This window comes from Dendrobates tinctorius, unplaced genomic scaffold (assembly GCF_039654945.1).
Source record: "Dendrobates tinctorius isolate UK_male_01 unplaced genomic scaffold, ASM3965494v1 ptg000197l, whole genome shotgun sequence".
Lineage (NCBI taxonomy): Eukaryota > Metazoa > Chordata > Amphibia > Anura > Dendrobatidae > Dendrobates > Dendrobates tinctorius.
The window spans coordinates 3,969,234-3,982,838 of NW_027361864.1; the positions used below are offsets into that span (position 1 = coordinate 3,969,234).

The following is a 13,605-nucleotide window of genomic DNA, read 5'->3' on the forward strand; positions in this document are numbered from 1 at the left end:
GCTCCTACTCCTGCGCTGAGACGAAGCACTTCTTTTTAACAGTGTTCATTTCTTTTGGCAAAACAGGGGTTAATCAATCAAGTTGGAAACTCTGAGCTCTCAGCTGAGCTCAGTTAGCCACTCCCATCCCCTTTATAATCTGGGTCCTGATTCTAACCCATGCCAGAGCTAGCATTTGCTGCATGGCATAGGAAGAGAGGTGGTCATATTAGTTTTGGAGGGGGTTATCTGTGACTGTTGCGTGGTTTCTAAGTGTGATAATTCCATTCCCTTCTCCATTTTGTTTTGTTCCCCATCATCCACTCCCGGGTGCATTCCTCTGTTATATTTCAGTGAATATTTTGGATGCCTGATGTTTTCAGTTTACCCTTCTTTGTGTAGCTGTGACAGGTTCTGCTGTGTCGATTTCTAGAGTGGACCCTCTGGGTCGTGGCACCCACCCACCTAGGGTTAGCTGTCCTTGTGAGGACCACCCCCTATACAGGGAGTGTCAGGGGCAAGACCAAGGGGGTGAGCCACCACGACTGCTGGAACCAGACGGCCGGCTGGCTAATGGAAGACACAAGTGTGAGTGTCTGGCAACAGGGAACGAGCCGGGTACAAGACATGGCAAAGCGTGGTCACGGGGTTTCTCTGGTAAAGCGTGGTCTCAGGGTTTTGCCAGCAACAAAACATAGTTCGAGGACACAGTGATACATAGCAAGGTGCGTCCAAGGAATAGTAAGTGCTAGGTGGCACGCCAGGGTCCAAGGCATGGTGCGAGCTAGGAGGCACGCCAGGGTTCAAGGCTAGGTGCAAGTTAGGAGACACACCACAGTCAAAGGTTCAAGGCAAGGTACGTGCTTAGGAGACACGCCAGGGTCCAAGGTTCAAGGCAAGGTGCGTGTTTAGGAGACATGCCAGGGTTCAGGCTAGGGCCTGCATGTGCTAGGAGGCACGCCAGGGTTCAGGCAAGGGCCTGAGTACTAGGCAGGGTTCTGGCTAGGGCCTGCACGTGCTTAGGAAACACAGGGAGGCATGCCAGGGTGCAGGCAAGGGCCTGCGCGTGCCAAGAGGCACGAAGTGCACAGTGCAGGAACAGCGTGAGTGCAAGGAAGCACGGAGGGCATGACTGGGGCACTGGCAGGCTGAGGCACAGGCAGGCGGGCACGGCTAAGGGGGGCATGGCTTAGGCACAAGCAGGCGGGCACGACTGAGGCAGGCACGGCTGAGGCACAAACAGGCAGGCGAGGCAAGACCAGGTGTGTGCAAAGGGTACGCGAAGAAACAAAGCAAGGCAAGGCAAAGTACAGAGTACAGAGCAAGGAGTGGAACGTAGGCTGAAGCACAGAGCCGGGTACAAGAAAGAGAAACGGAGCATATGCTAGGGCGCCAGAGCCGGGTATATGGCAAAGCACAGAGTACAAGACAAGACTTGTGCTAAAGGAGCACGAGAGAACAGAATACAAAGATAAAGCTTAAGGCAGAGTACATGGCCAAAGCACGTACAGACAGCACGGCGAGGCATAGTACAGAAACAAGCGTGTGCAAGGGAGCACGAAAGGACAGAACATAGGAAAGAAGCAGAGCTTGTGCTAAAGGAGCACAATAGAGCAGAGGGAAGGAAAGACAAACAAGGAAAGGTACAGGACACCAGACGAAGTACAAGCACAGAGCGTGTACGAAGGAGCACAACAGGGCAGAGCGCAGGGGCACAGACTACAGGGAGCGAGAGACCAAGCAGGTCTAGCAGGAACGCAACACGATAATCAGGCGCCTCCCATAGGAAGAGGCGGCCTGATACAGGGCATGAGCACTTGGACTTCTGAGTTAGGTCCTCCAGGTTCACAGAGAGGATTTCCGGGTCAGGTCCTCCAGGACCATGGAGAGGACTGCTAAGTCAGGTCCTCCAGGACCATAGAGAGGATCGCTGGATCAGGTCCTCCAAGACCATAGAGGATTGCTGGATCAGGTCCTCCAGGATCATAGAGAGGACTTCTAGGTTGGGTCCTCCAGGATCATAGAGAGGATTTAAAGGTCAGATCCTCCAGGATCATATAGAGGACTTGTTGCAGGCAGCATGGAGATGAGCGCGCACACGCGCGCGCCGGGCACAGGCATCCAGCCAGAGGACCCAGCATAGGAGATGCGTGTGCGCACCAGCAACGGCGCTCAGCCACAAGGCAAGATGCGCGTGCGCACCAGCAACGGCGAGCAGCCACAAGGAGAGATGTGCGTGCGCACTACAGGCGCTCCCGGAGCGGCGGCGAGGACCCGGCTCCGGGGATCATGCGGCGCAAGCGGCATGACAGGCACGACAGTGGAGATCACATGGAGCAAGCGGCATGACAGTAGCCTTGTTTGTCAGGTTGGTGTACTCCGGTGCACAGTAGCAACCCTATTCCCTGGGTGGGGGAAGAGAACAGACACCGGGCTAACTCAGGAGATAAGGCAAGGGCGGCGGCCCCGGCATCTTCACCTTTAGAAGTATCCCGGGGATAGGGCGAGCTATGGCGACCCCTAGTGTTAGGTACAGGGAAGGAACCCCTGGTCGCGGCTCACCTGAAAGCTGAGTCGTGACAAAAATATACTTAGGACCAGCTAAAACAGAAGTAAAAATTTTGTAAATATGAATAATGTGTGTGTGGGGGGGGGGAAGTATTTTATAGAGAGTGTACAAATACAGACTCTCTCCTCTGTACTTAGTGCATCCATTTTATCAGGGGGCTCCCACCATACCCCATAGCTACATAGACAAAATTATCGACTTAATAGTTCAAGCAAGATCTAGAGGCCAAGAATAAAGGAGCACCATTACAATTGGATTATTATTCTATTTTTTTTCCATATCCAAGACTAAGTGGTGCAAGATGACCCATACTGCAGGAGAAAAAAAAAAAAAAAAGACTTGTATTAAATTTGTACACAGTGTGTGGACTGTAAGGCTATGTGCACACGTTGCAGATTCACCTGCGGGTTTTTCTGAGCAGATCCGCAGGTAAAACCGCAGGTAAAGTGACCTGAGGTTTTCCTGCGGTTTAGCCCTGCGGTTTTCACACCTCTACTATGTTAAAGGTGTGAAACCGCTGCGGAAACCGCCCAAACAATTGACATGCTGCGGTTTGTAAACCGCAGCAAAACCGCGCGGAAAAAAACGCAGCGTGAGCACAGCGGTTTTGAAAAGCCACAGGGTTACATGGTACTGTACCATGTCTGCGGAACTGCTGCGTTTCCGCAGGGCAAAAACCGCTGCGGAAACGCAGCAGAATCCGCAACGTGTGCACACAGCCTAAAGATGGGAGACCTATAATTTGGAAAACATGCTGGTGGTTTGTTTTTGGAAAAGAGCAGTCATCACACATGTCCACAAGGATGTGCTGGCATTACAGCTCAGCTCCATAGAAATGAATGGGGATTGAGCTACAACATAGGACACAACCTGTGGACAAGTGAGGCGCCCTTTTAGAAGAAACTTTTTTTGATGCCCAGCAATAACCAGACATTCCTGTACGATGCAGACGGGCTACATTGTCCCGTTGTATGGATAACAGCGATGCCCTGCAGATTACATGGATTCGGAGACGCAGATGAGCGGCAGGCGCAGCACTCCTCTTCTGACCTTGATATGTTCTGCTCCTACGGAGAAGGAAATAGAAATACACACACCTCTCCGGCCTCTCCCAGGGTGTTAATCTGCTCCAGCTTCTTAGTCCAATATTTCGCCTCTTCTTCGGGGATATCTGGAGAAGAACAAAGAAATCAGTCATCGGGAACTCCTGAGAAAACTAGAGCAAGGGCGAAACCTCCTCAATCATCAGCGATACTGAAGGTAACGAAAGAAGTAGTCGCCTGGATCACAGAGAGGTCGCTGAGGTTGTAAGAATGGGTCATGCACAGGAATATGGACCAGGCATAAACCCCACTGCACACACAACTCACAGTGCCAGGAACATAAGAAATATTGGGAAAGATATCCAAACAAAGGAAGGGTTACCATAAAAGCTCAATCACATGATAAAATATACTAAAAACCTGTAGAAGTTTTGAATATATCAGAAGAACATTCATGCTTTGCATAAAATATTTATTAGTGTTCATTTTCTTACTAAATCAATTTCTAAAAAGAAATATAATTAAGAATATTCAATTTTGCGGTCCTTTACAGTGGATACGGAAAATATTCAGACCCCTTTACATTTTTCACTCTGTTTCATTGCAGCCATTTGATAAATTCAAAAAAGTTCATTTTTTCTCATTAATGTACTGTCATGTCCGCCATGTTTGTCATGTCTGTTTTGTCTCAAGAACTCCTGGAGCGATGTGCATGCGCATATCTTGTCTGCTGTCCTGCATGTTCACTAGAGCAGTGTGCACACTCACCTCATGTCTGAGCTGCAGGATGCCTGCGTTTCTGCTCTGCCTTCTGTGATCTTCTCGTCATGTCTAGGATTCCTGATCATGTGTTCCTGCCTGGATCCTGCACTGTCTGGTTCTGCAATCATCTCGTCATGCCTGAAACGCTGATCATGTGACCTTTCCTAGGATCCTGCACTGTCTGGTTCGGCAATCATCTTGTCATGTCTAGAACTCTGATCATGTGACCTGTCTAGGTTTCAGCACTGGATCTGCAGTCGTCTTGTCCTGCCTGGAACTCTGATCATGTGACTGTGCTCTGTTATCCTGTGGATCTGAACCTGGAAGTGCTCCCCTGGTCCTGACCTGGAAGAGGAGGTGCTATGCCCTATATCAGGCCGCCCCTTCCTATGCTCAGGGCCTGAGTATTGTGTGGTGTTCCTGCATGGCTGCTTGGTCTGTGGGGCGCTCCCTCTATTCTGTGCCCGTGCACCTAGCTCTGTCGTGCGTCTCTGCACACGCTCCATGCTCGTACTCAGTCTCTGGTCCCGTGCTTTGTCTTATGTTTGTCCGTTGTGCAGTGTTTGTCCTTGTCCTGCTTGGACTTGTAGTCCTTCTGTTATTCTCTGCCTTGCCTGTTTTCGCTATGCCTTGTTTCGTACCTTGCCTTGCTCTGCCTTGTTCCTCCCTATGGTCTCAGTCTTTGCTTGCTCTGCCTCGCTCTCTCCTATGGTGCTCTGTAGTGCTCCCTGGCACACGCACCATTCCTCCTCTCTTTGTTTGTGTTCTTTTCCATGTCTAGTCCCAAGGTCCTTCCTTGGCCTGGCTCTGGGCTTCGGCCTACGCTCCGCTGCTAGACTCTTTCCTATTATGCTCTCTTGCACGTTTCTAGGCTAGTCCCAAGGTCCTTCCTTGGCCCGGCTCTGGGCTTCGGCCTACGCTCCGCTGCTAGACTCTTTACTACTATGCTCTCTTGCACGTTTCTAGGCTAGTCCCAAGGTCCTTCCTTGGCCCGGCTCTGGGTTTCGCCTACGCTCCGCTGCTAGACTCTTTCCTATTGTGCTCTCTTGCATGTTTCTAGGCTAGTCCCAAGGTTCTCCCTTGGCCCGGCTCTGGGCTTCGGCCTACGCTCCGCTGCTAGCTGTTTTCTTGCTCTGTCCTGATTCCGTGTTTCTGCCTATGCTTCCACCCCTGGTTCCGTACACTGCCTAAGCCCTGCCTTGTTTCTCGTCTTGTCTTCCCTTGCTCTGTTTCTTCGTGTGCCCTTTGCATACGCCTGGCCTTCCTAGCCTCCTGTTTGTGCCTCAGCCGTGCCCGCCCTAGCCGTGCCCGCCTGCTTGTGCCGCAGCCGTGCTCGTCGGTCAGTGACAGCTGTGTCGCCTGCCATGCCTCAGCCGGGTTCGCTGGAGTCTTGCCCGTCTGTCAGTGCCGCAGCCCGATCAGCTAGCCAGTGCCCCAGCCGTGCCCTCTGTGCTCCCTTGCACTTCACGCTGTTTCCTCACTGTGCTCTGCGTGCTCTCTAAAGCACGCGCAGGCCCTCGCCTGCCCATGGCATACCTCCCCGTGCTTCTGTAAAAGTACGCGCAGGCTTTGCCATGTCCCCTGTCGTGTCCTCTTGCACACACAGGCCCTAGCCCTGTCCAGGAACCTGACCCTGGCGTGCCTCTCTGCACGCGCAGGACTCTGCCTCGCCGGTCCCTGGCGTGCCTCTCTGCACGCGCAGGACTCTGTCTTGTGCCTTGGCGTGTCTCTACACGCTCCCTGTCTTGTGCCTTGGCGTGTCTCTACACGCACTCTGTCTTATCCTATGCTTTGGCGTGGCTCTACACACGCACAGTGTCTCGTTTGTGAACCCTGGCGTGTCCCCTACACACGCACCTCGCTTTGAACCCTGGCGTGTCCCCTACACACGCACCTTGTCTCGCACCTAGCCTTGAACCCTGGCGTGTCCCTTACACACGCACCTAGCCTTGGACCTTGGCGTGTTCCCTAACACGCACCCTGCTTGGATATGTCGTGCCTCCTTGCCTGTAACCTGGTTTGCCTGCCGGATGCCCGGAACCTGCCGCTCGCTGCCAGAGATCATGAGCTGGATGACTGCGGCCTGATGTCCGCAGCCTGATGCCTTGATGATGTTGATTGTTGCCAGCAGTCCGGAGTCTGATGCCATCGTGCCGTTACCTGTACCTAGGCATGCCACCTGGCACGTACCATGCTATGGACCTTGATGTGCCCACGCACGCACCTTTCCGTGTTTGCTTTCTCACGTTTTTGCACTGTATGTGATCCTGAGTTATACTAATGAAGATACCTTGCACCTACGTCTTGTCTTGCTTTGTAGTCAGACACTTGCACTTAGTGTCCCCCTGAGCCGGCCGTCTGGTTCCAGCAGTCGTGGTGGCTCACCCCCTTGGTCTTGCCCCTGACACTCCCTGTATAGGAGGTGGCTTCTCACAAGGTAAGCTCGTCCTCGGTGGATGGGTGCCATGACCCAGAGGGTCCACTCAAAAAATGGGCTCAGCAGGAGCCGAGTCCGTCACATGTACACTCTGCACCCCATATTGACTGAAAACACAAATGTAGAAATTTTTGCAATTTTATTAAACAAAGAAAAACAAACATCACATGGTCATAAGTATTCAGACCCTTTGCTCAGTATTGAGTAGAAGCACCCTTTTGAGCTAGTACAGCCATGAGTCTTCTTGGGAAAGATGCAACAAGTTTGTTACACCTGGATTTGGGGATCCTCTGCCATTTTTCCTTGTAGATCCTCTCCAGTTCCATCAGGTTGGATGGTGAACTTTGGTGGACAGATATTTTTAGGTCTCTCCAGAGATGCTCAATTGGGTTTAGGTCCGGGCTCTGGCTGGGCCAGTCATCAATGGTCACAGAGTTGTTCTGAAGCCACTCCTTTGTTATTTTAGCTGTGTGCTTATGATCATTGTCTTGTTGGAAGGTGAACTTTTGTCCAAGTCTGAGGTCCAGAGCCCTCTGGGAGAGGTTTTCTTCCAGGATATCTCTGTACTTGGCTGCATTCATCATGTTTCCGTTAACTGCAACCAGTCGTCCTATCCCTGCAGCTGAAAAACACCCCCATAGCATGATACTGCCACCACCATGTTTCACTGTTGGGATTGTCTTGGGCAGGTGATAAGCAGTGCCTGGTTTTCTCCACACATACCGCTTAGAATTAATCACCAAAAAGTTCTATCTTCGTCTCATCAGACCAGAGAATCTTATTTCTCATAGTCTGGGAGTCCTTCATGTGTTTTTTAGCAAACTCTATGCAGGCTTTCATATGTCTGGCACTGAAGAGAGGCTTCCGTCGGGCCACTCTGCCATAAAGGCCCGACTGATGGAGGGATGCAGTGATAACTGACTTAAGAAACTTTCTCCCATCTCCCTACTGCATCTGTGGAGCACAGCCACAGTGATCTTGGGGTTCTTCTTTACCTCTCTCAAGGCTCTTCTCCCACGATTGCTCAGATTGGCTGGACAATCAAGTCTAGGAAGACTTCTGGTGGTCCCAAACTTCTTCCATTTAAGGATCATGGAGGCCACTGAGCTCTTAGGAACCTTGAGTACTGCAGACATTCTTTTATAACCTTGGCCAGATCTGTGCCTTGCCACAATTCTGTCTCTGAGCTCCTTCGCCAGTTCCTTTGACTTCATGATTCTCATTTGGTCTGACATGCACTGTGAGGTCTTATATAGACAGGTGTGTGACTTTACAAATCAAGTCGTATCAGTATAATTAAACACAGCTGGACTCCAATGAAGGAGTAGAACCATCTCAAGGAGGATCAGAAGGAAATGGACAGCAAGGGACTTAAATATGAGTTTGAGTAAAGGGTCTGAATACTTATGACCATGTGATATTTCAGTTTTTCTTTAATAAATTTGCAAAAATTTCAATGTTTTTTTTTCAGTCAAGATGAGGTGCAGAGTGTACATTAATGAGAAAAAAAATTAACTTTTTTGAAATTACCAAATGGCTGCAATGAAACAGTGAAAAATTTACAGAGGTCAGAACACTTTTGGTACCCACTGTATCTGTAAAACTGGTACAAATCCATTCAAACTCCTGTTCATCACTTACGGGTCACTCTGCTCCTCCCCTTCCTTCTCTTGTTTAAGTTAGCAGCAGAGGATGCAGAGAGGGTTTTAATAAATGTCCACATTATGGAGCAGGAGAAAGCATTTAAAGTCTCATGGAGTGGGGGAAAAAAACAGACTTTAGCTAAAAAAAAATACACTCTTGAAGAGGAAATAAGTGCAGGATAGAAGCTATGCTGATATGACTTAATAAAGACCACTACACCTAGGAAACAAAATAGAGCTTACGGAATTACTGAAAGGGATACTCCCACAAGAGAAAAATCTAACTTGGGACTGCAAACTTTGAAGTTTTCCCAGAGATAAAAAATATTTTTAAAATGGTTCAGAAATCACATCACAGCAAAACAATCTGCACACTTCCAACATACCCCTACATAAAATGATACATTTTCAGGCTGTAGAGTGCCACCTGTAGGGGAAAAAAGTAACAAAATGGAGCACAGAAAACAACTAAAGGGATTTCAGCGGCAGGTGACAGCAGTGATTCCACAATTGGGCAGGACTGCGGGATTTTAATCAATATCTCACTGGACACAAGAAACGTTTCCAACATTTTGACAAGACAGTTTCTAGGAACAATTTCGTTTTATCCCATAACATGAAAAGGAAGGTTAATATAACTTTCATTATAAAATCGTCAGTTTTACGCGAATTAGTTGATGCAAAAATGAGTACACCCCACATCAAAAACTCTACATTTAGTACTTTGTATGACCGCCATGATTTTTAAGGACAGCATCAAATCTTTTGGGCATGGAATGAAAAAGCTGGTGACTGTCACGTCGCTGTCAGACTCAGGGCCTGCTGTTCCAGCTCCAGCCACTAGGAGGCGCCGGACTGGCACGTCGCCGCCAGACTCGTTGCCTGCTGTTCCGGCCTCGGCCACTAGTAGGCGCCGGTCTTTCACGTCGCCGTCAGACTTGGGGCCTGCTGTTCCGGTCTCGGCCACTAGGAGGCGCCGGACCGTCACTTCGCCGTCAGACTCAGGGACGGCTGTTCCTGCCTCGGCCACTGGGAGGCGCCGTGGTTCGCCCGTGGGTGATGGTGGTGACAGAGAAGGGGCTCCTGCGCAGGCATCTGGTGGTTACTGCATCACCATCTGGCCTAGTCCTGGGGGCGGTCCTAATGACATCATCAGTCCGGGAACCTGTGAGGGATGACATAATCCCTCAAATACCTTGGGACTGGTCTTGCAAGCTGCCGGATATATTCTTGGCTCCCCTACGTGCTACTGTGTGATTTGCTATAGTTAACTCTGACCTCAGCCTGGATTTCTGACCATTCTATTGCCTGCCATTTTTGTACCTCTGCCTCTCTCCCGATTTTTGACGCTGACCTTGGCTAGGATTCCTGACCTTTCTTCTGCCTGCTGATTTTGTACTTTTGCTGCTCTCCTGGTTTTTACTAACCTTGGCCCGGACTTCAGTCCCCTCTTCTGCCTGCTGATTTTGTACCTTCTGCCCGCCGGCCTCCGACTCCTGTCTCCGGACTACGATTACGGGTTTTAGTTTTAACCCCTTGATGATCGTTCTGCTCTGGTCCACTGTTCCCCAAGACAGCTACCCCCTGGGCCTTGCTACAATTCCAGATCCCTGTATAGGGGTTAAGGGTCTCGGAGTTACTCGGGGCGCTGTCCTACTGCAGCCCAGATTCACAGACGGTCGTCACAGTGACATTTTGCAACATCCATCTTATCCGCTTCTTCAAGAACGAGCTCTTTCAGAGCATGGATGGAGAGCGATTGTCAACTCCTCTTTTTAGAATTCCCTATAAATGTACGGTTCGGCTCAGATCAGGAGATACTTAGCCACGGAACCACTTTCACCTTGTTCATCTTCAGAAACTTAAGACTGTTTCTGGATCGTGGTCATGTTAGAAAAGTGCACGTCTGCCAAGGGCACGGAGTGATGGTAGCATCTTCTCTTTCAGTATAGAACAGTATAGCTGTGAAATCATGATATCAAAGAAATATGGCTCCTCGACACCAGCAGCACTCAGGAAGCCCCAAATAAGGACACTGCCACCACTATGTCTCACTGTAGGAACCATGCATTTTCTTTGTACTCCTCACCTTTGCAAGACGCCATACCGATTATAAGCCATCAGTTCCAAAAACATATCATTGGTCTCATCATTCCAGAGTAGTCTTCATAATTTTCAGCATGGGCCCTGGCTCATTGCCGGCAGCTTTTTTGTGCATGGGATTCCTTCATGGACAACACCCATGCATACAGTGTACGCCGTGTTTTGTCACTGGAAACACAACCCGGTGTGGGTTTCTACTTCTTTACCTAACTGCAGTGAATTTGCATGTCAATTTTCATCAACTCTTCTCATGAGAAGGTGTCATCTTCAGTGGTAGGCCTGGACGTCTTTTTGAGATGGCTGCAGTTCCATCTTTGTAAAGTTTTTGTAGCTTTTTTGCTACAATATTCTGACTGATAAGTAATGCTTTGCTGATCTTCTTGTAGCCTTCACCTTTCTTGTGAAAAGAAGTGATTTTCTTTTTTTAGATCTCGTGACATTTCTCTTCCATATGGTGCCATTCATGACAGCATGAAATGGGAAGGGTTTTTCTTTGTAAAGTAGCACCCTTTTATATTCCACTGTTTGCTGTAAACCTTTATAATAAATATTCAAACTTATCTGAGGTTGAATTCTTGTTAATTACAATTTTGTAGTCCAAACTTTAGCTTTGCTTTTATGACTTTCATTGGGGTGTACTCATTTTTGCAACACTGTTTAACAAGGTATCCCATAAAAAATGTTGATTCTGAAAGGAAGCTAAGGGTTTTCCAACAAATGTTGGGGTGTACTCATTATTACTGAGTTTCAATAAATATATACACATATATACACACACACACACTTTTTATATATATATATATATATATATATATATATATATATATATATATATATATATATACACACACATACATACACATTCACCTATATATATATATATATATATATATACACATAAACACACGCACACATGAATTGTAGATTCACTCTGAAGGCATCAAAACTAGGAATTAACATGTGGAATTACAGTATATAATTAACAAAAAAAGTGTGAATCAACTGAAGTTACTGTATGTCTTATATTCTAGATTCTTCAAAGTAGCCACCTTTTGCTTTGATTAGTGCTTTGCACACTCTTGGCATTCTCTTGATGAGCTTCAAGAGGTAGTCACCGGAAATGGTTTTCACTTCACAGGTGTGCCCTTTCAGGTTTAATAAGTGGGATTTCTTGCCTTATAAATGGGGTTGGGACCATCAGTTGTGTTGTGCAGAAGTCTGGTGGATACACAGCTGATAGTCCTACTGAATAGACTGTTAGAGTTTGTATTATGGCAAGAAAAAAGCAGCATAGTAAAGAAAAACAAGTGGCCATCATTACTTGATTAAATGAAGGTCAGTCAGTCCGAAAGATTGGGAAAACTTTGAAAGTGTCCCCAAGTGCAGTGGCAAAAACCATCAAGCGCTACAAAAAAAAACTGGCTCACATGAGGACCGCCCCAGGAAGGGAAGACAAAGAGTCACCTCTGCTGCGGAGGATAAGTTCATCAGAGTCACCAGCCTCAGAAATCACAGGTTAACAGCAGCTCAGATTAGAGACGAGGTCAATGCCACAGAGTTCTAGCAGTAGCGTAGCTACTGGGGGGGCAGAGGGGGCGGTGGCCCCGAGCTCTGAGGGGGCCCACCCGGAGCTAGGCTACTGTAACTGTATCGGCATGCACAGCACACCCATACAGTTACATTCTGCGGCAGAGCAGGAAGAATCGATGTCCCTACTCTGCCGCCCAGCTGGTATGGGCCCCTGAGAAGGCGGTGGGGGGCCCCGGTGCCAGCAGTGGGCCCCCCAACCTCACAGTCAGCAATGTTGTCCTGGGCTATTCTGTGCGCACAGGACCTGTGATGAGGTCACAGGAGGGGCGGAGTCAGGGGCTTCAGTGGCTGCATGACTCTGCTGTGCTGGTTGTCATGGTGTTGGATGAGGTGAAGTAAGTTTTTGTGTGTGTCAGGAGGGGTTTATAGGGTGGATGTAGCAGAGCTGTGTGTGTATGAGGTGTACAGAGGAGCGGAGCCGCGTGTGTATGGGGTGAGCAGAACCGTGTGTGTACGGGGTGTATGGAGCAGAGCCGTGTGTGTACGAGGTGTATGGAGCGGAGCTGTGTGTGTACGAGGTGTATGGAACGGAGCCGCATGTGTTCGGGTCTGCGGAGCAGAGCTGTGTGCGTACAGAGCGGAGCCAGGTGTGTACAAGATGTACGGAGCGGAGCCGCGTGTGTACAGAGCAGAGCCGCGTGTGTACAGGGTGTGTGGAGCAGAGCCACGTGTGTACAAGGTGTACGGAGCAAAGCCGCATGTGTACAAGTGCACGAAGCGGAGCCAAGTGTGTACAATGTGTACGGAGCGGAGCCACGTGTGTAACATAGTAACATAGCTAGTAAAGCCGAAAAAAGACATTAGTCCATCCAGTTCAGCCTATAAAATTCTGTCAGAATAAATCCCCAGATCTACGTCCTTCTAAAGAACCTGACAATAACTGTAAGATACAATATTGTTACGCTCCAGGAAGAAATCCAGGTCTCTCTTGAACCCTTCGACTGAGTTCGCCATCACCACCTCCTCAGGAAGGGAATGCCAGATTCTCACTGCCCCTGCCCTAACAGTAAAGAATCCTCTTCTATGTTGGTGGAAAATCCTTTTTTCCTCCAGACGCAGAGAATGCCCCCTTGTGACCGTCACCTTCCTTGGTATAAACAGATCCTCGGAGAGATATTTGTATTGTCCCTTATATACTTATACATGGTTCTTAGATCGTCCCTCAGTCGTCTTTTTTCTAATAATCCTAATTTTGCTAATCTCTCTGGGTATTGTAGTTCCCCCATCCCCTTTATTAATTTTGTTGCCCTCCTTTGTACCCGCTCTAGTTCCATTATATCCTTCCTGAGCATCGGTGCCCAAAACTGTACACAGTACTCCATGTGCGGTCTAACCAGAGATTTGTACAGAGGCAGTATAATGCTCTCATCATGTGTATCCAGACCTCTTTTAATGCACCCCATGATCCTGTTTGCCTTGGCAGCCGCTGCCTGGCACTGGCTGCTCCAGGTAAGTTTATCATTAAATAGGGTCCCCAAG

The 13,605-nt window shown here is 48.7% G+C and overlaps 1 protein-coding gene across 5 annotated transcripts in view; it reads right to left on the minus strand.

Moving 5' to 3' along the window:
• Positions 1-13,605, minus strand: part of UNC13B (unc-13 homolog B) — a 409,040-nt gene that overhangs the window by 291,711 nt on the left and 103,724 nt on the right. For all 5 annotated transcript variants that reach the window (XM_073553139.1, XM_073553142.1, XM_073553141.1 and 2 more), the window contains exon 7: positions 3,646-3,719. In XM_073553139.1, the coding sequence (XP_073409240.1) occupies positions 3,646-3,719 (74 nt within the window). The remainder of the gene's footprint in view (positions 1-3,645; positions 3,720-13,605) is intronic.